Source organism: Streptopelia decaocto (genome assembly GCF_964273445.1).
Source record: "Streptopelia decaocto genome assembly, chromosome: 2".
NCBI lineage: Eukaryota > Metazoa > Chordata > Aves > Columbiformes > Columbidae > Streptopelia > Streptopelia decaocto.
In genome coordinates, this window is record NC_138655.1 from 163881019 (window position 1) to 163905041 (window position 24023).

Sequence of the window (24023 nt, forward strand, 5' to 3'; positions counted from 1 at the left end):
CGCGGTGGCTCTGCGGAGGAGCAGCCTGGCCCTGTGTGCGGGAGGAGCGCGGTGGCTCTGCGGAGGAGCAGCCTGGCCCTGTGTGCGGGAGGAGCGCGGTGGCTCTGCGGAGGAGCAGCCCGGCCCTGTGTGCGGGAGGAGCGCGGTGGCTCTGCGGAGGAGCAGCCCGGCCCTGTGTGCGGGAGGAACGCGGTGCCCGCGGGGCTGGGGACGTGGGCTGCGTGGCACAGCAGTGGCTCTGCCTCCCGCGCGCGTCCCCATGGCTCCAGGGCTGCGCGGGGTTCCCTGAGCCCTCAGGCACACGGGCTCTGGTGCTGCATCAGCTGCAGACGTGGTTTCAGCCGGGCTCGAGTGTCCCCACACGGAGCTTTGCCAGCGGCGGCGGAGGTGGCTCGGGGTGGCTCTCACCGGAGCGTGGCGGGCTCGCCGTGTCCCGGCCTGTGCCACAGAGCAGCACTCCCCTCCGTCTCCTGGGCTCCCTGGGCTTTCTCTGGGTGGGCAGCTGGTCCCCTCGAGACGGGGACGTCGCTGTCCTGGCCCGCAGGAAGGGCCCAGGACTGTGGTTACAGCCATGGCAGGGATTTGGCTCATGGGCAGGGAGCAGATGGCATGTGCTGTGGCTGATTGAGACTCTGTTAGCATCTGTCACCCGCTGTCTGTCTGTCTGTGTGGTGGCACATGGGCGCGGCTGGACTGAGCCATTGTGGGCCTGGAACTGGGGTGTCGTGGCCCAGAGGGGGGGGACGCTCGTGCAGGGTCCCCTGGGCGCGCTGGCTGATGGTTGTGCCGAGCACAGGGATGCCGAGGCCTCCGAGCACCAGGGGGGTTTGGGGCAGCAACCCTCGAGGGGGCCCCGTGGCTGGTGGGGACAGCGGGGCAGCTCCTCTCCCTCTCCCTCTCCCTCTCCCTCTCCCTCTCCCTCTCCCTCTCCCTCTCCCTCTCCCTCTCCCTCTCCCTCTCCCTCTCCCTCTCCCTCTCCCTCTCCCTCTCCCTCTCCCTTTCTCTCCTCCCCGAGATGTCTCCACGGTACCCTCGTGCTCCCCGGGCACAGGCGGCTCCCCAGGCCCAGCTCAGCAGCCTTGCCGATGCCACCAGTGCCGTAGCTCACGTTGTAGTGTTTGCAAACCCACGATATGTGTTTCAGGCTTGTGACGCTGCCCGGGTCCTCTCGGCTTTGTTTTGAAGCGCGGCTTGCGGTGCGCGGCGCGGTGCTGGTGGGAGGGCCGGGCAGGGTAACCCTGCGCTGGCGACAGCCATCGGCAGCCTGGCCGAGCCCCGCGCGGCTCCAGGCTGACCGCGGCGAGCCTGGCTGCGTCAGCGAGGGGGCGGCGGCGGCCCCTCCTTGTGCGGGGCTGCGGGAGGCCGGGCAGCGGCGCTGGCCGGCTCACACCTGCACAAAAGCTCTTCCCGGGGCCACCGGTGGCTGTGCTGCCGGCCCCCGGACCACCCCGAGGGACAGACAGACACCGGCTCGACTGCCATCAACCGGGACCTTCCACCTCCTGGTGCACCGGTGCACGATTTAACACTGACAGGACGGTCCTGCCCGCGGTGGAGCTGCCGTTGGCGGTGCCGTGTGGGCTGTGGTGCCGCGTGGGCCGCGGCGCTGCAGGGATGTGCCGGCTCCTCTCCCGCTGCTGGAGACGGGAGCGCTGACAGCCCGAGCAGTTAAATACCCAATGTTGGTAATTGTCTGTAAACCGAAGTCTCTAATTCTGCTGTTTCCATGGAAATCGGGCGATCTTGTGATTAGGATGCAAGGCTGGTGTGGCAAGCGCTCCAGCCCTGTGGAGCCACCGGCCCTGCTCCGCGCCCGCCGGTGCTGCGCCCCAGGGCTCCGTCTGCCCAGGAGCCGGGGGACGCACCCCTGCCCTGGCACAGGAACGGGGACACCTGCCCCCAGAATGGTGCGGGAGCCCCTGGTCCCGAGGACCCCGCCAGGAACATCCCCGGTGCCTCCCGGGATGGCGCCGCTCGTGCTGGTGCTGAGCGGGCTGTCAGGGAGGGACCTGCGGCACCAGGGCCACGGGCTCGTCTGGCTCAGGGTGAGGTGGCCATGGTGACAGTGTTGGCCATGGCAGAGGTGGCCATGGTGATGGTGGCCGTGGGGGCGGTGGCCATGGCAGAGGTGGCCATGGTGATGGTGGCCGTGGGGGCGGTGGCCATGGCAGAGGTGGCCATGGTGATGGTGACCATGGCGGCGGTGGCCATGGCAGAGGTGGCCATGGTGATGGTGGCCGTGGGGGCGGTGGCCATGGCAGAGGTGGCCATGGTGATGGTGACCGTGGGGGCGGTGGCCATGGCAGAGGTGGCCATGGTGATGGTGACCATGGCGGCGGTGGCCATGGCAGAGGTGGCCATGGTGATGGTGGCCGTGGGGGCGGTGGCCATGGCAGAGGTGGCCATGGTGATGGTGGCCGTGGGGGCGGTGGCCATGGTGATGGTGGCCGTGGGGGCGGTGGCCATGGCAGAGGTGGCCATGGTGATGGTGGCCGTGGGGGCGGTGGCCATGGCAGAGGTGGCCATGGTGATGGTGACCGTGGGGGCGGTGGCCATGGCAGAGGTGGCCATGGTGATGGTGACCATGGCGGCGGTGGCCATGGCAGAGGTGGCCATGGTGATGGTGGCCGTGGGGGCGGTGGCCATGGCAGAGGTGGCCATGGTGATGGTGACCATGGCGGCGGTGGCCATGGCAGAGGTGGCCATGGTGATGGTGACCGTGGGGGCGGTGGCCATGGCAGAGGTGGCCATGGTGATGGTGGCCGTGGGGGCGGTGGCCATGGCAGAGGTGGCCATGGTGATGGTGGCCGTGGGGGCGGTGGCCATGGCAGAGGTGGCCATGGTGATGGTGGCCGTGGGGGCGGTGGCCATGGCAGAGGTGGCCATGGTGATGGTGGCCGTGGGGGCGGTGGCCATGGCAGAGGTGGCCATGGTGATGGTGACCGTGGGGGCGGTGGCCATGGCAGAGGTGGCCATGGTGATGGTGACCATGGCGGCGGTGGCCATGGCAGAGGTGGCCATGGTGATGGTGGCCGTGGGGGCGGTGGCCATGGCAGAGGTGGCCATGGTGATGGTGACCATGGCGGCGGTGGCCATGGCAGAGGTGGCCATGGTGATGGTGGCCGTGGGGGCGGTGGCCATGGCAGAGGTGGCCATGGTGATGGTGGCCGTGGGGGCGGTGGCCATGGCAGAGGTGGCCATGGCGGCGGTGGCCCCACTGAGCGGCTTCCCTGGTCCCGCAGCGCCAGGCTGGGCTGCAGCAGAGTGACAAGGTCGGGTGGCTCGTGCCCCACGAGCGCTGGTTCTTCTGCGGAGAGCCGAGGGCGAGCAGATCAGGGCTGAGACACCGGTGGCTTTGAGCTCAGCTTGGAAAGAGGGGGAGGAGGACGTGGTGGGACCCACGTGTCTCAGGAGCGCGTCCCGAGCAGGTGTTGGTGAAGGGCCCCGGGCTGGTGGGGCTCGGCAGAGCGTGTCCTGAGCGGGTCTGCTCCCAGACCCGCGCCTGCAGCGCCTTCAGCCCGTGTCCTGCCGCCGCGGCGCTGCCCCGGCACCTCTGCTCCGTGTCTGAGCCGGCGCGTTGCGCTGACTGGGACGGAAACCTCACACCCCCAGCGGTGCAGGGGGTTCGGTCCCGTGAAATGCAAATGGCAGAGAGCGCGCTGGTCCGTCTGCTTTCCCGACGGCGTCGCTGACCGCGCGTGGGGCCGTGACGCTGCTGCGGGGGTGAGGGGCAGCCTGTGTGAGCGCTCAGTCCCTTCATTGGTTTGGTTCTGCCTCTGCTGGTTTGCCCATAGTCCACGTGTCAGGCGTTACCTCGGCTCACACCTTTGTATCCGTGGCAGGTACGGTTAGTTTGGCCGGGTGGGGTGGTGCAGCATCCCCATCGTTCCGTTTGGGAGAGCTGTGGCGTGGAGCTGCTCACCGGGCTGGACCCGCTGGGCTTTGCCGAGACCGGCTCCAGGTCCTGTCTGTCGTTTTGATGGCTGGAATTTTCTTCTTGTCTAAAAAATGTGAATAATTCCAGAAAGAGCCAAAAGGTCACTCAAAGCGTGGAGGTGACGGCTGATAGTGTAGGACAGAGCTCAAAAGCAACGCGGTCGGTTTGGAAGCTGAAGGAGCCCGGAGCTGCGCAGCCCCAGCGCCGCGGTGCTGGCTCCGGCAGGGTGTCTGAGCGCCGGAACAGCTCTGCTGGAGGAGCAGCGGATACTCGCAATGCCTGCGATCAGAGCCTGGCGGTTCCTTGCAGAGCATTTTGATGCTGAACGTATTGAGCGGGTTTTCCTCACCTGCGCAGTTAACGGCACAGGGTGATCTCCGCCGTCCTTGTCATCTGGTACCGGTGACAGGACATCCGGGATTCAGCAGGAGCCTCCGTCTCAGCGGGAAAGCCCGGCTGCACGTGTAACACGACCCATTGCGTTCGGATAAACCCGAGCAAGGGGGATAGAACTGCAAAGCAAGCACGCAGGAGCTGGGAGGCGCTAAATCAAAAGTGCCTTTGGATTTCTTGATATGGTGCAGTTATTTTCTCTAGGCTGTCAGCAAGGCCGCTGCCTCTCAGACGCGGGCAGGGCTGCTGCGGTGCAGCCGGCTGAGCCAGGGCTGAGCCGGCCCGGTTCTGGGCTCACCCGCGGCCAGGGCTGAGCCGGCCCGGTTCTGGGCTCACCCGCGGCCAGGGCTGAGCCGGCCCGGTTCTGGGCTCACCCGCGGCCAGGGCTGAGCCGGCCCGGTTCTGGGCTCACCCGCGGCCAGGGCTGAGCCGGCCCGGTTCTGGGCTCACCCGCGGCCAGGGCTGAGCCGGCCCGGTTCTGGGCTCACCCGTGGCCAGGGCTGAGCCGGCCCGGTTCTGGGCTCACCCGCGGCCAGGGCTGAGCCGCCCCCAGGGTTCATCCCCATTGTTTTGGGGCAGGATGGGGTCTGTTCGCACCCGCGTTGTTGTGGGGCGGGATGGGGTCTGTTCCACCCGCGTTGTTGTGGGGCGGGATGGGGTCTGTTCACACCCGCGTTGTTGTGGGCGGGATGGGGTCTGTTCACACCCGCGTTGTTGTGGGGCGGGATGGGGTCTGTTCCACCCAGCAGCACCCAGCGGGTGAGCAGCGGCGCTGGCAGGGGCTGTTCCCCAGTCTGGGTGCCCATTTACAGGCAGCCGGAGTCGTCTCCCTGGGGCTCGGGGCTGCGGAGCTCGATCAGCTCTTCACATAACTCAGCCAAAGCTGGAAGAGTGCGTGGCTTTGGCAAAGCTACCTGATTTTTCCCTAACCTCCTTTCTGGAAATGTCTGAATTGCTTTTGCTGAAACTTCTAAAAATACCAGCACGGTGCAGAGAGCAAGCATGGAAAATTTCAGCTGGAGCAGTGAGTTTGGAGGCCCCGGTTCCCATCTGCCACGGTGGCTGTTGGACGGGCCACCTGGAGACGGTGCCCGGAGGAAAGAGGAGCAGGAGGAGCAGGAGGACGGGAGCTGCGGCTGCCGCTGTGCGCTCTCCCCAGCCCGGAGCCGCGTGCCCCGGGGGTTCCTGGACAGAGCGGCGTCCCCGCGTCCCCGCACGGAGCTCCGGCCGTGTCGTGCCCGCTCGTCCCCAGCGCCATCAGCCGGGCGCCCGCCGGCCCTGGGCGGTGTCTGAACAGACCTCTTTCTGCTTCGAACCGCTCCTGACCAACTGGGGTTGATGTCCCCTGCTTTGTGTTTCGGAAAGCAGAACAGATGGTTCCCTGGTGGCCTTCTCCTCGCTCCTGACACGGAGCCTCCGTCCCCTCTGCCGTGTCCCTGTCACCGGTGCAGCGGCTGCTCTGTCCCCGCCATCCTCTCCTGCCCCCTCGGTCCCTTCCCGGTTTGGACGGGGCGAGGACGGCACAGCCGGGCTCGCCTGGGTCCTGCTGCTCCAGCCAACTGGCGTGTTCGAGGCGTGGTTCACAATAACCTCAGCATGTTGGGTGAGCAGTGACAGAAAGCGGGAGCTCACGGTTGTACATGTGAAATAGAGTTATTTTGTTTCTGAGCACACCACTCTGCGTGGATCACCCGCGGTTCTGTCGCCCAGTTACTCGGGATTTGAAGGTTTTTGCACAACGCTTTGTCTGTGTTTCTGCTGTCCTGACCGATGCTTTGGAGCCGATCTGGTGGTTTTCCCCGTTTCGTGCTGCCTGCGCCCACCGTGCTGGTTCCAGCGCCTTCCTGCAGCCCGAGCCGCGGCAGAGCGCGGCGGTGGAGCCGCGGCAGAGCCCGGCCGAGCCCCGCGGCAGAGCGCGGCGGTGGAGCCGCGGCCAAGCCCCGCGGCACTGCTGGGTTCTCCAGAGCTCCTTTCAGCCGCCTGGCTGCTCCGCGCATCTGGGGCCTTGGAGGGAGTCCTGCGTGCTGCCCTCCCCGCAGCGCCGTGTGCCGTGCCGAGCCGTGCTGAGCTGTGCCGACCTGAGCTGAGCCGTGCAATGCTTAGTCGAGCTGAGCTGAGCTGTGCTGTACTGAGCTGTGCTGAGCTGAGCTGAGCCAAGCCATACCATGCTCGGCCATGCTGAGCTGAGCTGTGCTGTGCCAAGCTGAGCCGTGCCATGCTCAGCCATGCCATGCTCAGCCGAGCCGAGCTGAGCCATGCTGAGCTGAGCTCAGCCGTGCCATGCTCAGCCATGCCATGCTCAGCCGAGCCGAGCTGAGCTGAGCCGTGCCATGCTCAGCCATGCCCTGCTCAGCCGAGCCGAGCCGTGCCATGCTCAGCCATGCCATGCTCAGCCGAGCCGAGCTGAGCTGAGCCATGCCATGCTCAGCCATGCCATGCTCAGCCGAGCCGAGCTGAGCCATGCTGAGCTGAGCTCAGCCGTGCCATGCTCAGCCGTGCCATGCTCAGCCGTGCCATGCTCAGCCGAGCCGAGCTGTGCCGAGCTGAGCTGTGCCGAGCTGTCCAGCAGCAACTCCTGCTGCACCCCGGGCCGCAGCTGCCGCTCCGGTTCCCCTGCAGCCCCGTCCTGTGTTCCGTCCCGGGCGCGGGCAGCGCCCCCCTCGGGTGCAGATCTCTGCCGGGGAACCGGGTGACAAAGAGTGAACTGAGCACACGTGGCTGCTCTGTGAACACCCGAGGGACAGAGAAACAGCCACCAATGACAGCAGCGGAGGGAACGGCAGCAGGTGTGCCAGGGGGGTCATGGACACGAGGAAAAGGTTCTTCCCCAGAGGGTCTGGACACTGCACAGGCTCCCAGGGGGGTGTCACGGCCCAGCCTGACAGCGTTCGGTGGTCTGGACACCGTCCTCAGACCCGCGGGGGAGCGGCGGGGCCCCGTCCCTCCCCGGGCGGGCTGAGCGGGCGCTGCTCTTTGTGCTGCTGGGGCTCGTGGGACCTCACCCCTTACTGCTCGTTTTACAACGACTCATGTCACAAAGACAAAAAAAAATTAAAAACTAGGAGCCGACGCGTTTAGGAGAAAGAACAGAAATAGAAAATGCAAGCAGTAATTAGGCATTTCTAAAGAGTGTCTTGTTTGTGCCCAAAATGCCTAAACCCGACCATTAATGAAGAGGCTGCGCAGTTTCAAACCCCGCCTGGCACACAGCAGAGGTGGCACCTCTGAACAACACGGCTGTCGTGTCATTCACCGCGACCAGGGGAAGGGTCGATGTCGCTGCACACGAGCTGGCCGCAGGGAGCGGGTGGGGTGACAGGCTGGGGCTGCCGGAGCAGCCGGGGCGCCGGGGGGGGCGGGGCCAGGGAACGCGGTTCGGTGGGTCTGCTTTCCGTAACACCCACCACAGCTCCTGAGCAGGCTGAGTGCCTACAGGTGGTAATGATTAAATAAGAGGTTTCTTCATGCTATTTGGTTTAGGACAGAATGAGCTTCTGATGAAGGAACTAGCAGAGCCTGCGGTCAGTATGGATTAGGAATTGAGAGCTCGATACGTAGTCGTAAACTAGAACTTGGCCACAAACTGGGGTTGTTCTTCCCGTCCTTGGAGCAATGGCGCAGGATCTGGAACAGCTGGAGGCACTGCCGGTCATTCCCGAGACCCCAGGAGCGTATCTGCAAAATGATTGTTAGCTCTGGAGTGCTGTCAGTGTCTGCTCACAAACTGACGTTATGGACGTTTTAATTAAAAACACTGATGATGATTCCACTAAGAGTGAGATTAAAAACGAAGCATGGCCCAGGGCCATGTTTGTCAGGTCCCCCCCTGGCAGGCGCTGCAGCAGCGCTGGCCGCGGCCCCGCTGGTGTCCCCAGAGAGCCTGACCAGAGCTTGGAGCCGGGGGTCGGGCTCTGCTCCCCGGGAACAAGCGCCAGGAGCAGAGGAAACGGCCTCAAGTTGCCCAGGGGAGGTTGAGGTTGGATCTGGGAACAATTTCTTCCCCAAAGGGCTGTGGGGCATTGAACAGGCTGCCCAGGGCAGGGCTGGAGTCACCATCCCTGGAGGGCTGGACAGATGGACATGAGGTTCTCAGGACATGGGGCAGTGCTGGGTGGGTTATGGTTGGACATCTCGAGCATCTTTTCCAGCCGCAGGGGTTCTGTGATGCCGCGTTTCTGCTGGCTCCGTTCTGGGTCCCGTCTCCGGGTTCCTGGCTGTGATGCCCCTGCCTGTCCGGCACGCCGGGGTCCCCGGCAGCACGGCCCGTGTGGCGGTGCCAGCTCCCGTGTGCCGGCTCCGGGCAGGTTTGGGCGCAGCCCTCGCTGCGGTCACGGTTCGGCTCTGTTCTCCAGCACCGGCAGCCGGCTGCACCGGAGGCTCCTGGCACCGGCAGGACCGTGCCCTGGCAGCGCTTGCTCTAATTCGTCTGTGGATTAACCCACTTCTCAGCTGTTGCGCTGACACCCGCCCTTCTCACGTTGACTGTTTCTCCCTTTGCGCTGGTGGAACGTTTAGTTGAAGTTCACGTCATGTTACCGGTTTTCTGTTGGCCGAGGCCGATGGCCGCGCGGCCCGGTGGGTGTTTGGCCACCTCAGGTTGGGCAGTGGGAAATGGGCTTGTGAAGGTGTCAGTGTTTGCTTAGAAGAACTGAAAGGAAGATCCACTGAAAGAGAACTGGTCTTGCTTCCAACAAACCCAGGACGCGAGGTCCAACCGGCCTCGAGCACCGGCGGGACCGACGCGCTCAGCACGGCTGTTGAGAACGTTTCTTCCATGTACTAGGTGACATCTGTGGTTTTTAACACCCTAAGGGGTAATTCCCTGTTCTGTAGCCGTTGCTCCCGAGGGTCTAAGCCGCGCCGTGGGGCCTGGCCTGTTCCGGGAGGGCCCCGCCGTGGCGCTGCCAGAGGACTCGGTGCGGCCGCAGCGCGGCGATGGCCCCGGTGTGGCAGCTCGGCAGTGCCGCCAGCACTGCCGCGCCTGTTTGCGCAGAGCGCCCGGTGTGCGCCGGGTGTGTGTCACCAGCGGCGCCTGGCGGTGACGAGGCAGGAGCCCCAGGTGCGGTGGTGCCTGGAGCCGCTGGTTTGGTGCGCAGCCCGTGTGAGCTCCTCGTGCTGTCAGGCTCTGTGCGTTCTCAGTTGGTGTTTGGAAACACTCCCCGTCCCCCCTCTCAGTGGTGAGCGGTGCCTGGCGGCAGCAGGGAAGGGGCAACACCTTTCTGTGGCTGTTCACAGGGGGCTGTTTTGCCTCTTTCCTGGTCTGGGGTGGCTCTGGGAGTCTCTGTTGGGAACATCTCCTTTGGGGTGCTGGTTTTCCTCCGTTTCGCAGAGCCCAGTGCCGTTCCAGCCCAGCCGGTGTGCGCCCGCTGTCCTGGAGCACCGGCACACTTCATGGTGTCCGGGCACCGGAGCGGGAGGACGCGGGGATGAGGACGTGTCGGGTCAGTGCAGGCCGGTCAGACTCCTACAGGGCTCCCTCAGCGCTGCGTTCAGCGCAGCCGCCTCCCGGAGTGGGGCCGGATGGCTCCGTTCCTGAGGCTCCCAGCACCCGGGCAGCGCTGGTTCCTCCCCGCGGCGCGTCGTGCGGGTGTCCTGAGGCACAGCCCGGCTGGTGGGGGATGCCCGGTGGGGGGGGACGGGGTTGCTCCCCGTGTGTCACAGGGAGTAATTTAGGGCTCCTGCTTGCTGCTCCTCGGGGTCAGGGGTTGCGGGAGGAGCACAGCCTGCGGTGCGCAGCGGTGGGGTCTGGCAGCCGTCTCGGCGCAGTGTGCCGGAGGCTTTGGAGCGGGTGGGAGGAGCAGGGCAGTGGGCGCTGCGGCGGGGCTCGCGGGGTCAGGCGCAATCGGGGTGATCTGCGCCCCCGTCCCCGCGCCCGGGAGCCTGCGGAGCGCCATCTCCAGCACGTGTTCCTGGGATTTGGCGGCGCCCTCCAGCCCAGGACTTGCCGGAATGTTCTAAAAAGACAGACTCCTGTAAGGTGCGCCATGTGGCACTGCGGCAGCGCCAGCCAAACCGGGCTGGGGAGGGGCGGATGTAGGTGGCCCCGTTCACCACAGGAGCAGCTCCCGGGACCACGGAGCCGCGTGGAGTCCGAGCTGACCGCGCTGGTTCCCTGCGCTGGGGCTGCTGACTGGTCTGAGTCACGGCTGATGGGCTGTGCGGGGGGCTCTGGCACCGCGGTGATGGTGGCACCGGCTGACAGGGGCTGTGCGGTGGGCTCTGGCACCGCGGTGATGGTGGCACCGGCTGACAGGGGCTGTGCGGTGGGCTCTGGCACCGCGGTGATGGTGGCACCGGCTGACAGGGGCTGTGCGGTGGGCTCTGGCACCGCGGTGATGGTGGCACCGGCTGACAGGGGCTGTGCGGGGGGCTCTGGCACTGCGGTGATGGTGGCACCGGCTGACAGGGGCTGTGCGGTGGGCTCTGGCACCGCGGTGATGGTGGCACCGGCTGACAGGGGCTGTGCGGTGGGCTCTGGCACCGCGGTGACCGCACCAGCTGACAGGGGCTGTGCGGTGGGCTCTGGCACCGCGGTGACCGCACCGGCTGACAGGGGCTGTGCGGTGGGCGCTGGCACCGCGGTGACCACACCGGCTGACAGGGGCTGTGCGGTGGGCGCTGGCACCGCGGTGACCGCACCAGCTGACAGGGGCTGTGCGGTGGGCGCTGGCACCGCGGTGCTGGCACCAGCTGACAGGGGCTGTGCGGTGGGCGCTGGCACTGCGGTGACCGCACCGGCTGACAGGTGCTGTGCCCCATCTTGTGCCCCAGCAGCGCTGGCGGGTGCGGGAAGGGGCATCTCCGAGCTGATCGTCGCTCGGGGAGCTGCGCGGGTGTTCGGCGCCGTGGGGCCGGCGTTGTTGTGCTGCTCTGGAGGTTGTGCTGTCCCCAAGGTGCGAGGAAGCGGAGCGAGGAGCGGGGCCGGCGCAGGGAGGAGGCCGCGGGCGTGCTGTGCCGCAGCCTGGGGACGGGCGCGGTGGGCGCCTATGGGCTCAGGAGGGGGAGGGCTGGGCCTGGCGCTGCCCGCGCCGAGGTGGGATCTATCGGGGAGCTGGGGCTGCGCAGCGAGCAGCGCCGGGGGCGTCCGTGGAGGCTGCGGGGAGATGGGGGCTGCTCGAGGATGTCCTGAGGACGAGGGGTGGCAGACGGGGCAGAGGCTGGAGGGCCGGTGGGGTCTCGGCGGAGTGAGGGCAGGGGAATGAAGGGGTCCCTGGATGAGGAGGGGGAAGGAGGCGCTGATGTTAGGACGTTCCCCGGAGAGGCCTCGAGAGGCGGGAGAAAACCTGGGCTGGTTTAGCAGACAGAGCTTTCAGAAAGGTAAAAATAATTTAAGGGGGAGTCAAGCATCTTTTTCCCCAGAGGGAGAGCAGCTCGTGCTTGCACCGAGGAGGAGCGTCAGGGATGGGGAAAATGTGTTAGGGAAGAGCGAGGAGCAGGGTCCTGGGCGATGCTGGTCAGGGGCCGTGGGGAGGGGGTTCTGCAGGGGGGCCTGGCAGGGCGGCGGAGCGGTGGCCGGTGGGTCAGCGAGGGACACTGCTCTGGCGCGGGATGGGGTGACACCGGCTGAGGTGGCGGCTGCTGCCCTGGGGGTTCGGCTGCGGGTTGGGGGGCTGAGGGTGTGTGAGCATCGCGGGGCTGCGTCCCAGTGCCGGGGGCTGTGCGCTGGTGCCGGGGGTCTCCTCTGTGTCCCGGTATCTGTGTGTCCCGGTATCTGTGTGTCCCGGTATCTGTGTGTCCCGGTATCTCTGTCTCCGTGTCCCAGGGTCTCTGTGTCCGCACGGGGGCGCTCGGCGGCAGCGGCGAGCGGGAGCGCTGCGCCCCCTGGCGGGCACTGCCGGCCCCGCGCCTCGGGGACCCCGGCGGGGACCGGGACGCGACCCTGACCCGGCGGGGACCGGACCCGCCCCAGACCCGCGCGGGTGCGGGCGGCCCGGGCTCTGCTGTCCCGGCGGAGCTCGGGCCGGCCCGGGCGGGCAGCGCCGCCGCTCCCGGGCGCAGGTGCCGCTGCCGCGCCAGAGCCCGGCCCTGCCCCGGGGCCGCCGCCGAGCGCCGCGGGGGAGCCGTGAGCGCCGCCCCGGGCCGGCCCCGCCGCCCCTGCCCGCGGCCGCCGAGCGGGGCCGGGCGAAGGGCAGCGCTCCCGGGGCTCGGCGGCGGCGGCCCCGGGAGGGCGCGGCCGCGCGGGGCGGCCCCGGCCGCGGCCCCATCCCCGGCCCCGTTCCGGGGCGGGCCCAGCCCGGCGCTGGCGGCGCGCCGGAGCGCGGCCCGGGCATGCCGGCACGGCGTGGGAGCCGGCAGGCAGCGGGCGGCGTGCGGGGCCCGGCCGCGCCGCCTCCCCGGGACCGGCCGCCCGCGCCGGCAGCGGCCCAGAGCGGCGGGCGGCCCGGGGCCATGGGGCAGCCCCGGCGCTGAGCATGGCGGAGGGCTGGCGCTGGAGCCCGGCGGGCCGGGGCGCCCCGCGGCCGAGCCCCCGCCGCGCCGTCAGCGTCTGCGAGTCGCTGGACCTGCAGGGCGTCCCCGCCGTCCAGGCCGCGCTCAAGGCCGCGCAGCAGCAGAGGCGGCGGCCCAAGAGCTTCTGCGCGGCGGGGAACGGGCTGGCGGCCGCGGCGCTGCTGCCCCCGCCGCCCCCCCGGGCCCGCGGCAGCCTCCTGGACTTCTTGAGGCTGCGCTCGCCCCGCAGGCAGGGCCCGGAGCAGCCGGCAGAGCCGGCGCCGCCCGACGGCGCGGACGGGGCGCAGCGCCCGCGCCCCAGCAGCATGACCTTCCTGCCCTCCGCCCGGCAGCCGCAGCCCCCCGAGAGCCCCGGCTTCCTCCGGGGGGGCTCCCTCTGGGGCAGCCGCCGCTGGAACCTCTTCGGGGGCAGCGGCCGGAGCAGCTCCAGCCCCAGGAAGAACTTCAGCTCCCTGCGAAAAAGCTTCAGTTTCCGCCTGCGCCGGGGCCACGAGCTGCGGCGCTCGGAGTCGGGGGGGCTCCTGCGCCCCGCGCGTCTCCGCACCAAGAGCGAGGGGGACGCCAGCTCGCTGCACACCTGCCCCAGCAAGCGTGACCTGCTGTACCCGGAGCTGGCCAGGGGCGGGGGCCGGCTGCACGCCGACCCCGGCCAGCCGGGAGGACTCTGGAAACTCCTCACGAGCCGCTTCCGACGGCGAGAGCGCGGCAGCGCGTGCCCCAGGGACCCCCACGGCGCCGCCGAGCCCGTCCTGCTGGGCAGCGGCCCGCTGCGAGCGCTGGGTGAGTGAGCGCAGGAGCGGCGACGGAGGCCCCGTGCCCGCGGGCTGCGGGACGGGCGGCCGCGGCCTCTGCAGCGCGGTGCTGGGCTGGCACGGCGCTCAGCGGGGTTTGTGCTTGGGGACGCCTGTAGCGAGGGGCTGTGGGCGTTCGGGGCTGTGAGTGTCTGTGGGGCTGTGGGCGTTCGGGGCTGTGGGTGTCCGTGGGGCTGTTTCGCGCTCCGGTGCGCGGTGGCGATGGCGCCGCCGTTGTCGGGGCTGAGGGAGCCGCAGCGTGGCTGGCTGGGAGGAGACGTTCCAGGGGTCTGGGTTCCCCTGCCGGCCACACACCTGGGAGCCGAGTGTACATGTCCCACGTCCTTCTTGCCCCGCTGCGTGAGGCTCGGCCGGGACACGGGCGGGGGCAGGGGCAGCTGAGCCCCTCGTCAGCGGCGCTGGGGGAGCAGAGGCTGAAGCTCCGTGGGCGGGGAGCAGGGTCCTGTCAGCCCCCGAGCAAGTGCTGAACTGTTTGGAGATTCCAGAGCAGGGGCACGGGGCAGCACGAGGGACTGGGGGCACAGGACCGTGCCTGCAGCTCCCTGGCTCCGGGCTCTGCCGGGCGGTGCTGCCGGGGGCCGAGCGGCCGGGTGTGTGTTCGGGAGCACGGTGGCACCCGATGGGTGCGGGGCGGCCTGTGGAGCGTAGTGGTGGCATCCGAGTGACAGAGGGCAGGGCCATTGGGGAGGGGGACAGGACAGGACCCCCGGGAGCGCTGGGCACGCGGTGGGCCTGGCAGCTGGCGCAGTGTGCCGGCGCGGCCGGTGTTTGCCCTCGCTGCCGGGGCTGTTCTCCCGTGCCGGGCTGCCGGGCCATGGGGGCTCTGCGAGGGCTGTGCTGCCTGTCCCTCTGTGCCCAGCCCCGCGGGACCCGGCGCAGTGAGCCCGGTGGGTGAGCCCGGCGCGGTGAGCCCGGTGGGTGAGCCCGGTGGGTGAGCCCGGCGCGGTGAGCCCGGTGGGTGAGCCCAGCGCGGTGAGCCCGGTGGGTGAGCCCGGTGGGTGAGCCCGGCGCGGTGAGCCCGGTTGGTGAGCCTGGCGCGGTGAGCCCGGTGGGTGAGCCCGGCATGGTGAGCGCTGCGCCTGGCCGGCTGGCAGGGAGAGCAGCACCACAGGCTTTTTAAGGCATTGAGCGCAGGGAGCGGGGGCTGGGCAGCCTCTCCGGAGCCAGCACCGCGTTGTCTGGGTCTCGCCGTGCTGCTCGGCAGTCCGGGCGCTCTGCGGGCCGTTCCCGGCCTGGCGCACGTGCCGGCGGGACGGACCGGGGCTGCGAGGAGCCCGCGGCAGCGGCTGCCTGGCTGAGCCGCGTGCCCAGGACACGTCCCAGGAGGCTGGGTGCCGGGGCCGGCCGGAGCAGCGCTGCTGGCAGCCTGGGCTGTGCAGGGCGCTCGTTCCTGCCGGCCCCGTGCCCCTGGGGCTCGCTGGGCTCCAGAGGAGGGTCCTGGGGGCTCTGGGTGGGTGGCGAGGGGCCGGGATGTGCCGCGCTGCCCTGGTGCTCCGGGGCCGTGCCGCGGGCGCTGCCGGCTGGGTGGCAGGAGGTTCCCAGGCCGGGGAGGCTGCGCTCATGGCTGGGGAATGTGGGTGTATCCGGGCGCTGCCCGTGCAGCGGGGACCTGTTCCTGCTTGCCCGAGGCTTCGGCAGGAGCTGCGCCAGCGCGGCCGGCCCGGCGGCCGCCTTCCCGGGGAGCAGCTGAGGCTGAGCGCCGCCGTCGTCCTCAGCCCTCGCCGGCCGCTCTGCCGGGACAGGTGGGGACTCTCCTTGGGTCCCCCTGCTGGGAACCTGCTGCGGCGTTGCTGGAGTGCCGCGGAGCGCAGCGCCCAGCTGGCTGACGCCAGCGCTGCTCGCCGGGGTGCTCACCGCGGTCAGCGTCAGCTGCCGTGGCTCCTGCTGGGGCACAACCTCGGGGAGGACCTTTCCGGAGGCCTCTGGGACCGTGGCTCATGGCAGCAGAGCCACCCCGCTTGCTGGAGCTGTTCGCACTTCGGTCTTTGCTCAGAACCCTGTTTTTGCCGTTATCTGCTTGGTTGTGCCCAGGCGAGCGTGGTCCTCCCGGGTCAGCAGGCTGGGGAGCGGCAGCGGTGGGGCCTGCAGAGGGCAGCCACCGGGGCTTGTCCTGTGCCGAGTCCTGCGTCCCCGTGCTCTCTGTGCTCAGCTCGTTGGTCTCTGGGCTCCGTGTTGCTCCGGTGGGGCCGGCGCAGCCCTGGTGCTGTCCCTGGGCATGCAGAGGTGCCAGCTCAGGAGATCTCTGCCCTGTTCCCGTGTCACAGGCCAGTTGTGTTCCTAATGCCCTCCTGAGTTTCCAAAGCTCCAGTGCTTTGTGCTATGCCCGCCTCAGCGATGCCCACCCCAGCGATGGCCGCCCCAGCGATGCCCACCCCAGCAATGCCCACCCCAGCAGTGCCCGCCCCAGCAATGCCCGCCCCAGCGGTGCCCGCCCCAGCGATGGCCGCCCCAGCGATGCCCACCCCGGCAATGCCCACCCCAGCAGTGCCCGCCCCAGCGATGCCCGCCCCAGCGATGGCCACCCCGGTGATGCCTGCCTTGGCGATGGCCACCCCAGCGATGCCCACCCCGGCGATGCCCACCCCAGCGATGCCCACCCTGGTGATGCCCACCCTGGCGATGCCTGCCTTGGCGATGACCACCCCAGCGGTGCCCGCCCCAGTGATGGCCACCCCAGCGATGGCCACCCCAGCGGTGCCCGCCCCAGCGGTGCCCACCCCAGCGCCGGGAAAGCCCAACGCGCCCCAGGGCTGCAGCTGCGGCTCTCAGCTCCCCGGAAGCTGCGCGCTGGGGTCCCGCAGGGATCCGAGCCAACACCGCTGCCCCGGTTGCAGCGCCCGGAGCTCGTTGTCTGCACAGCGGGATCCCGGTCCCGCCGCGCTCTGCCGCGCAGACCTGCCCCGGACCAGCACCCCCAGGCACGAGGTGCCCGTGCTGCCCCCCCAGCCGCTGCGGATGGAGCGGTTCGGCCGGACCCAGCACACACGGGGCGGCCAGGGGAATGGGGAGTTGGTTACCCGAAGAAGCCGTAAAGAGCGGGTGTGTGTAGCGGGGTGAAGGCTGATGGGGAGCGCCACGTTCTGTAAATGCGCCAGGGAGGGCAGGAGCCCTTGCGCTGGAGAGCGCGGTGGCGGCAGCGCAGCCAGCTTGGCTGACCACGAGTCGTTGTCCAGGGGAGCGTTTCCAGGAGCAGAGGGCCCGGCTGGCGCGGATCCGGACCCTGGCGCAGGCGGGCGCACAGAGCGCTGCTGCGGGGCTGCGGTTCCTGCGCACGGAGCGTCGCGCAGCGTCTCCAGCAGCGGGACCCGCGCCCCGGCTCGGGCAGCGTTCCCAGCAGAGTTCCCGAGAGCCGCCCGATGCTCAGGTGCTCTGGGAATCCCTTTTCCTCCCGCTCCGGCGCTGGGCCGTGGGAGGACTGACGTGCAGGGCGCGTGAGAGAGCACCGGGAGAAGAGGGGGGTGTCCGTACATTAGCCAGGTGAGGTTTGCACAGTGAATGGAGCAGTTACGATGTGTGTCGTGTCTCGTTGGTACCTGCCCGAGCTGGGCCGGGTGTGGGTGAGGAGCAGAGGGGTCGTGATGGGTTTGCAGACCTTGCCTCGGGTGCCGGATGCAGCCCGATGGGCTCATTTCAGAAGAGCCTGGGAGATCCGGAGGGCTCGGGGAGGGAGGCGTTGGGCCCGGGTGCGAAGGGCCGGGTTGGCAGCGGCGGGGGGGGCGCGGGGGCTGGGTGCAGCCTGCGGGCACCGTGGCAGGGACACCTCACACCCTGCGCCTCCTGCGCCTGGACCCGCGCTGCTCGTGGGTTAAGAGCTGGCGCTGAGGTCGGGCTGTTTGTGGCAGCTCTTCACTGGCGACGCAGTTGGGACGTGGGGCGTTTGCTGTCCCTCCACGTCACCAGCTCCGCTGGCTTGGCCCTTTGCAGCCCCTCGGCTGTGGGAGCGGAGGGGTTCGGTGTGGTCCTGCGGTCGGTGTTGGGCTCTGGGCTGGAAGGCGCGCGGGGCTGTGCCGTCCTGCCACACACAGGGCGCCGGCACCAGCTGCTGCCGCGGCACAGCCGGGAAACCGGGGCGGCAGCTCCTCATCACGCCCTGTTTTCCCAGAGATGTGCGAGATCCTCTCCTTTCACTGCCACAAAGTATTTTAAGCTCTGGTGAGACAATCTGCGCCAGGATCATGTCCTGCACGTTGGCTGAGCTCTCTGATGGGAACGCGAGTGCTTGGCGTGGAGAAATCTGGTGGTGCCGGCGCTGCCGGGGCCGGGTGTGCCCGGCGGGGGGAGGCGGCTGTGCCCGGGCATGTCCCGCGCTGCCCTTTCATCTGCGTGTGCGGGCACTGCCGCCTGCGCTGCCTCCCGCGCTGGGGCGGCTCCAGCGCCCGGGGATTCAGCGCCCAACTTGTGCCGCTGCGGCTTGGCCAAGGACTTGGTTAATTATTAATTGCTGTGTGTGGAGACCAAATGTGTCTGGCATTGGCGTGCCGAAGCACGAGGCAGATGAACCTGCTGCGCTCCGTCCTGCACAGGGACAGCCCGGGAGAGCGGGTGAGGGTGGGCACGGCCAGGGTCGGCACCGCCGCGGTGAGGGTGGGCACGGCCAGGGTCGGCACCGCCGTGGTGAGGGTGGGCACAGCCAGGGTCGGCACCGCCATGGTGAGGGTGGGCACGGCCAGGGTCGGCACCGCCACGGTGAGGGTGGGCACGGCCAGGGTCGGCACTGCTGCGGTGAGGGTGGGCACGGCCAGGGTCGGCACCGCCATGGTGAGGGTGGGCACGGCCAGGTTCGGCACTGCTGCGGTGAGGGTGGGCACGGCCAGGGTCGGCACCGCCATGGTGAGGGTGGGCACGGCCAGGTTCGGCACCGCCATGGTGAGGGTGGGCACGGCCAGGGTCGGCACTGCTGCGGTGAGGGTGGGCACGGCCAGGGTCGGCACCACCATGGTGAGGGTGGGCACGGCCAGGGTCGGCACCGCCATGGTGAGGGTGGGCACGGCCAGGTTCGGCACCGCCATGGTGAGGGTGGGCACGGCCAGGGTCGGCACTGCTGCGGTGAGGGTGGGCACGGCCAGGGTCGGCACCGCCGTGGTGAGGGTGGGCACGGCCAGGATCGGCACTGCTGCGGTGAGGGTGGGCACGGCCAGGGTCGGCACTGCCGTGGTGAGGGTGGGCACGGCCAGGGTCGGCACCGCCGTGGTGAGGGTGGGCACGGCCAGGTTCGGCGCTGCTGCGCTGAGCTCCCGCTGTGCTGTAGCCGGGCTGCGTGTCCGTCCCGGGGATGGCAGTTCCGCTCCCGCGTCCCCGCCGTGCGGTGTTGCCCGTCCCGCGCCCGCTCTGCTCCGTGGGTCCCGCAGGTCCGGGATGGCGCAGCAGGGGACGTCACTCGCCGAGTCCCTGCCGCGTGCCCCTGTCTGCGGCTCTTCGCGCTTCCACGGGGGTTTCACCGTCTGCGCCGGAGCTGCCCGTGCCTGGAAAGCTCCGTGAGCAGAAGGTCCTGGGCAGGAGCAGCGTTGGCCCGAATCTCCTCTTTCCAGGAGCAGTCGGAGCGATTGCCAGGAGGGGTCGGGCTGGTTTCCAGGAGACGTTGGACTGGTTTCCTGGGGAGGCCGGACTGGTTTCCAGGAGCAGTTGGCCTATGGCCCCTCCTGCCCGGCTGTGTGGTGGTGCCGGAGCCGAGGCCACCGCGGGGCTGTGCCGAGGCTCTGGCGGTGCGAGCGGTGCTGCGGTCAGAGGCGCCTGGGGCCGGTGGGACTGCGGCTGTCTGGGCTCTTCCGTGTTATTAAATACCAGAGGAGGGGGGAAGAGAGGCGGGGTGTGTTTCAGTGTGAGGTGCGGGTGATGCAGCCGCCCAGCAGTGCGGCTCATCGGTGAAGCCGTGACCCCGGTGCGCGGGCAGCGGCGGCTCGTTGCGGTGCTGCCCGCCGGGCGCCAGCCGTGCTGGAGAAGCAGGTGCCGAGGCTCCGGCACTGCGGGGAAGGCGCCGGTGCTGACCTGCCGGCCTGGATGTCGGTTGGTGCTTTGGGTCGGGTCAGGCCACCGGCGCTTGCCGTGTGCTGCCGCCTGTCCCTGTGTCCCCCAGGAGGGGACAGGGACCTCCTGCCCCTCCAGCGGGAGCGGTGTCCGCGGTGCCCGCGGTGCCCGGGCGCTGTGTGGTGTGCGGTACCGAGCGGGTGGAACTCGCGCCGAGCGGGCGCAGGAGGTGTCCACACTCTGCATTTCGGCAGCAAACCATCCACACTGGGGCCGGACAGAGCTGACATCAGCGAGTCGCGTCGGCGCTGTTCGGCAGCGGGTGTTGGCCTGTGGCTGTTCTGGATGGTTGTGAAACTGCGGCGGAGGCGCCCGACAGCTCCGTGGGCGTCACCGCGGTGCCGCGCGCTGTGCCGGGAGCTGCTGCCGGGGAGGAGAGCGCGTGCGGAACACGGCGTGCGGGGCTGAGCCGGAGCCGCCTGCAGACCCCGCGCCGGGGCCGACCCACGGGGCCGCGGGTGCCGGGAGGGCTGCCCGGCGAGGGGCGCGTGTCCCTCGGCGCCAGCGGGTGTGCGGGGAGCAGGGTCCCCAGCGAGCCCCGGGCAGCGTGCAGGCAGGACCGAGGGCCCGTGGCGGTGGCGGCTTTGAGAGGCTCAGGAGTGACATGGACCCCGGGCCAGCGCGTGGAAGGACCGGCTGCTGGTCCGGAGGGCCCCGAGTACCAGACTGGGTGGGAAAGGCGACAGTCGAGGCTCCGTGGTCCATCCTGGCAGTTCAGGCGCCGCAGGAACTGTCACATCTTCTGGGCCCCGTTCCACGTGGGGCGGGAGGGGACACGTGCTACAGGCCGCTGGTTGCTGCACCTGAAGGCTTTTGGTTTGGTTGGTTTGGTTTGGTTTGGTTGGTTTTTTCCTCCTTTTGACAGCCAGAGCCGAGCTGTAGCATGAGGGAGTCGGGCTCTGCTCCCCAGGAACAAGCGCCAGGAGCAGAGGAAACGGCCTCAAGTTGCACCAGGCTCTGAGGTTGGATCTGGGAACAATTTCTTCCCCAAAGGGCTGTGGGGCATTGAACAGGCTGCCCAGGGCAGTGCTGGAGTCACCATCCCTGGAGGGCTGGACAGACGGACAGGAGGTTCTCAGGACATGGGGCAGAGTTCAACCTGGCACTGTTGGGTTAGTGCTTGGACTGGATGATCTTAAACGTCTTTTCCAAGCTAAATGATTGTGATTCTATGTGTTCTCCCCATGGTGCGTGTGGGGATGCTGCTTTATTAACTGGGTAACTTGGGGAGAGTCACTCGCTCCCTCACCCAGTGGGGCTGTCGCTCGGGTGCGGGGTTTGCGGTGGCCGGAGCTGCGGAGCTGCTGTGCGGTGCAGAGGTGCTGCCCCCGTGTTTGCCCCCAGCCCGTCGCCCTGTGGCGCTGGGCGGAGGACGCTCCGCTGGCCAAGGCCCAGCGAGGGCCCCGGCGCTGGCGGCAGGGGCCGCGGCTGCTGGTACTCGGGCTGTTCTCCGGCTCCCGGCGAGGCTGCTTTTGTTTGGGGAGCTGTTTGAGCGGCTCCTGGAGACGGTTGCGGTGTGACGGGCGTGTTTGTGATTTGGGCGGCAGGAGCGGGTGTTGTGCACCGCTCAAAGCCCTGCCTGGTTCTGGCAGCCTTCTGGGGCCTGTTGCAGCGTTCTGCAATCGCACAGCGAACACACCGTTCATTGTGCTCGCTTTCAGCGAGCCCGCAGCCCGTTCCTGCGCCGCCTGCAGCGCTCGGGGCTCTGCGCCGCCGTCGCTCGCTCCTGGGGCCCTTCACAGCGTGCGCCCCCAGAAAGGCTCCTGGTCTCTGGCGCTCCCTCCTGCTGGTGCCTCGGGACGGGGCACTGAAGGGTTTCTGTGCACCCATGGGTGGGGGGTCCCAGTGCTCAGGAGGGGATGCTGCAGGGTTTCTGGGTGTGGGGTCCCAGTGCTCAGGAGGGGATGCTGCAGGGTTTCTGGGTGGGGGGTCCCAGTGCTCAGGAGGGGATGCTGCAGGGTTTTTGGGTGGGGGGGTCCCAGTGCTCAGGAGGGGATGCTGCAGGGTTTCCGGGTGGGGGGTCCCAGCCCGCGGTGTGCGCTCGGTGCTGCCGTCCCGGTGCAGCTCTGGCTGCGGAGCCCCTGAGCACGGGCAGCGTTGGGACCTCGCGCGGCTTCGTGTCCCTCGAGGAGGCGGGGGGAGGACAGGGCCGTGGGTCCCGCCGGGGCGGGGGGCAGCGGGCAGGGTCCTTGCTGGGATCTCCAGGGAGACCGCGCTGACCTGCTGATTCCTCCTCTCTCTGCAGATTCGTTTGTGAACAGCCAGGAATGGACCCTGAGCCGCTCGGTGCCTGAGCTGAAGGTGGTGAGTACTCACAGCTCTGCCTCGGATTCCCTGCTCCCCCCAAGAAAAACCCGGGTTTTAATGTGGAACTGTGCGCGGGTTTCGCCCTCGGGAGGGAGGGAGGAGCTGGGGAAGGCAGTTCTGGGTGGCTGACGCTTGTAAGGGGGTGCTGGTCTGGGGAGCACTCGCACGTGAGGTCAAAAGCCGCTGTTTGAGCAGCTCACCATCCTGCTGGCTGTGGTGGAGCCGTCATTGCCCACGGGTGTGCCGGGCTGGACGTGCCGGCGCCGCGGGAGCAGGGACCGGCCAGCGCAGGCGTGCGCCATGGCTGGCACCCTCGGGCTGCCGACCCGCCGGGAGCGTGTCCCGCTCCCTCGGAGCCCCGCTGGGGTCAGTGCTGCGTGGCGCTTCCCGCTCCGCGCTGCGGGGTCAGTGCTGCGGGGTCAGTGCTGCGGGGTCAGCCCTGCGTGGCGCTTCCCGCTCCGCGCTGCGGGGTCAGTGCTGCGGGGTCAGTGCTGCGGGGTCAGTGCTGCGGGGTCAGCGCTGCGGGGTCAGTGCTGCGGGGTCAGCCCTGCGTGGCGCTTCCCGCTCCGCGCTGCGGGGTCAGTGCTGCGGGGTCAGTGCTGCGGGGTCAGTGCTGCGGGGTCAGCGCTGCGGGGTCAGTGCTGCGGGGTCAGCCCTGCGTGGCGCTTCCCGCTCCGCGCTGCGGGGTCAGTGCTGCGGGGTCAGTGCTGCGGGGTCAGTGCTGCGGGGTCAGCGCTGTGGGGTCACCGCTGCGGGGTCAGCCCTGCGTGGCGCTTCCCGCTCTGTGCTGCGGGGTCAGCGCTGTGGGGTCAGTGCTGCGGGGTCAGTGCTGCGGGGTCAGCGCTGCGGGGTCCGTGCTGCGGGGTCAGCCCTGCGTGGCACTTCCTGCTCCGTGCTGCAGGGTCAGTGCTGCGGGGTCAGCCCTGCAGGGTCAGCGCTGCGGGGTCAGTGCTGCGGGGTCAGCGCTGCGGGGTCAGTGCTGCGGGGTCAGCCCTGCGTGGCGCTTCCCCGCTCCGTGCCGTTGCCTGTGCTGTCCTGCCCTGGGGAACGAACCAACACCTCAGGCGCTTCGTTCTGCCCAAGAGAGGGAACAGAGCTCCGGTCCGTCAGCGCGGGGTGAGCGTCCCCAGGCACACGGTTTCCGTGCTCCGTGTCCCACTGCAGGACGCGGGGGCTGTTTCCCGCGCGGTGCCGTTCTGGCTGTGCCGCTCGCCGCGCTGTGTGCAGGTCGGCAGTTGGGTGTCCATGGAGAGGCCCTGAGCTGTGGGGCAGTGCTGGGAGGGATGTTGGAGGGCAGGACACTGCCCGGTGTCTGTGTGTCTGTCCGTGTGTCTGTCCCCGGGGCCCTCAGCAGCCTGTTCGCCGCTCTGCACGGCCCGTCTCCCTTCAGCCCTTTCAACATGAACTTTTTCGGTGTTAACCCGAGGAACAGAGGCCTTTCTGCAGCACACGGCAGCACCGCGTGCTCCCACCTTTTCTTATCTGCAGCTTAGTAGACATTAAACCAAACTTGGAATATTCATTTGTTAGTTTGGCTTGTAAAGTGTGCGTCTGTCCAGGAACGTTGTCGCAGCTGTTCTGTGTGTTGCCGTCTGACATGCGATGGTTCCGCAGGCCGCAGAGCAGCGCTGCAGGCTGAACAAACCTCAGGCCTTCAGTTCCTGCTCAGTTAGCGCAGCCCCGGTCCCGTGTTTTCCGTGACCATCTCTGTTGCTGCGGGGCGCGATGTGGCCGATGCGGCTGTTCTGAGAGCCCGGGGCGGGCAGAGCGCGGTCGGTCCCGAAGCCCCTTCCCCCTGCCCGGGGCGCTGGGCCGGGGTCCCGCGGCGCACAGGGCAGGACGGCGCGTGGCTGCGCCGCTGCTCCTGCGGTTTGGGGTGACGCGGTCGAGCAGAGCCGGCGGTCCCGAGCTTCGGGGGCGTCCGGGGTCCGCTCCGCACCGCACGGCCCGGCTGCCCCGCCGCGCCAGCCCCGCGCTGCCTCCCGCCCCCGTCCCACCGTCCCGTCCCCCAGCGCCCAGCCCTTCGCCCCAGGGCTCTGCAGACACGTTGGGCTTTGAGCCAGCGCCTGAGTTTGCCCGGTGTGGTGGCAGGGCCAGGGTCC

The 24023-nt window shown here is 69.1% G+C and overlaps 1 protein-coding gene across 4 annotated transcripts in view; it reads left to right on the top strand.

The window, feature by feature from the left end:
* The window catches only part of AGAP3 (ArfGAP with GTPase domain, ankyrin repeat and PH domain 3), a gene marked incomplete at its 5' end in the record, with an annotated part of 137384 nt that overhangs the window by 17305 nt on the left and 96056 nt on the right, over positions 1-24023 (top strand). For 2 of the 4 annotated variants that reach the window (XR_014183401.1, XM_082046201.1), the window contains 2 exons: positions 12742-13558; positions 21860-21918. Coding sequence is in view for 3 of the 4 variants with exons in the window: in XM_082046201.1 (XP_081902327.1) it covers positions 12742-13558; positions 21860-21918 (876 nt within the window). Of the gene's footprint in view, positions 1-12741; positions 13559-21859; positions 21919-24023 lie in introns of those variants that run through there. The other 2 variants (XM_082046202.1, XM_082046203.1) reach the window with 1 other exon arrangement.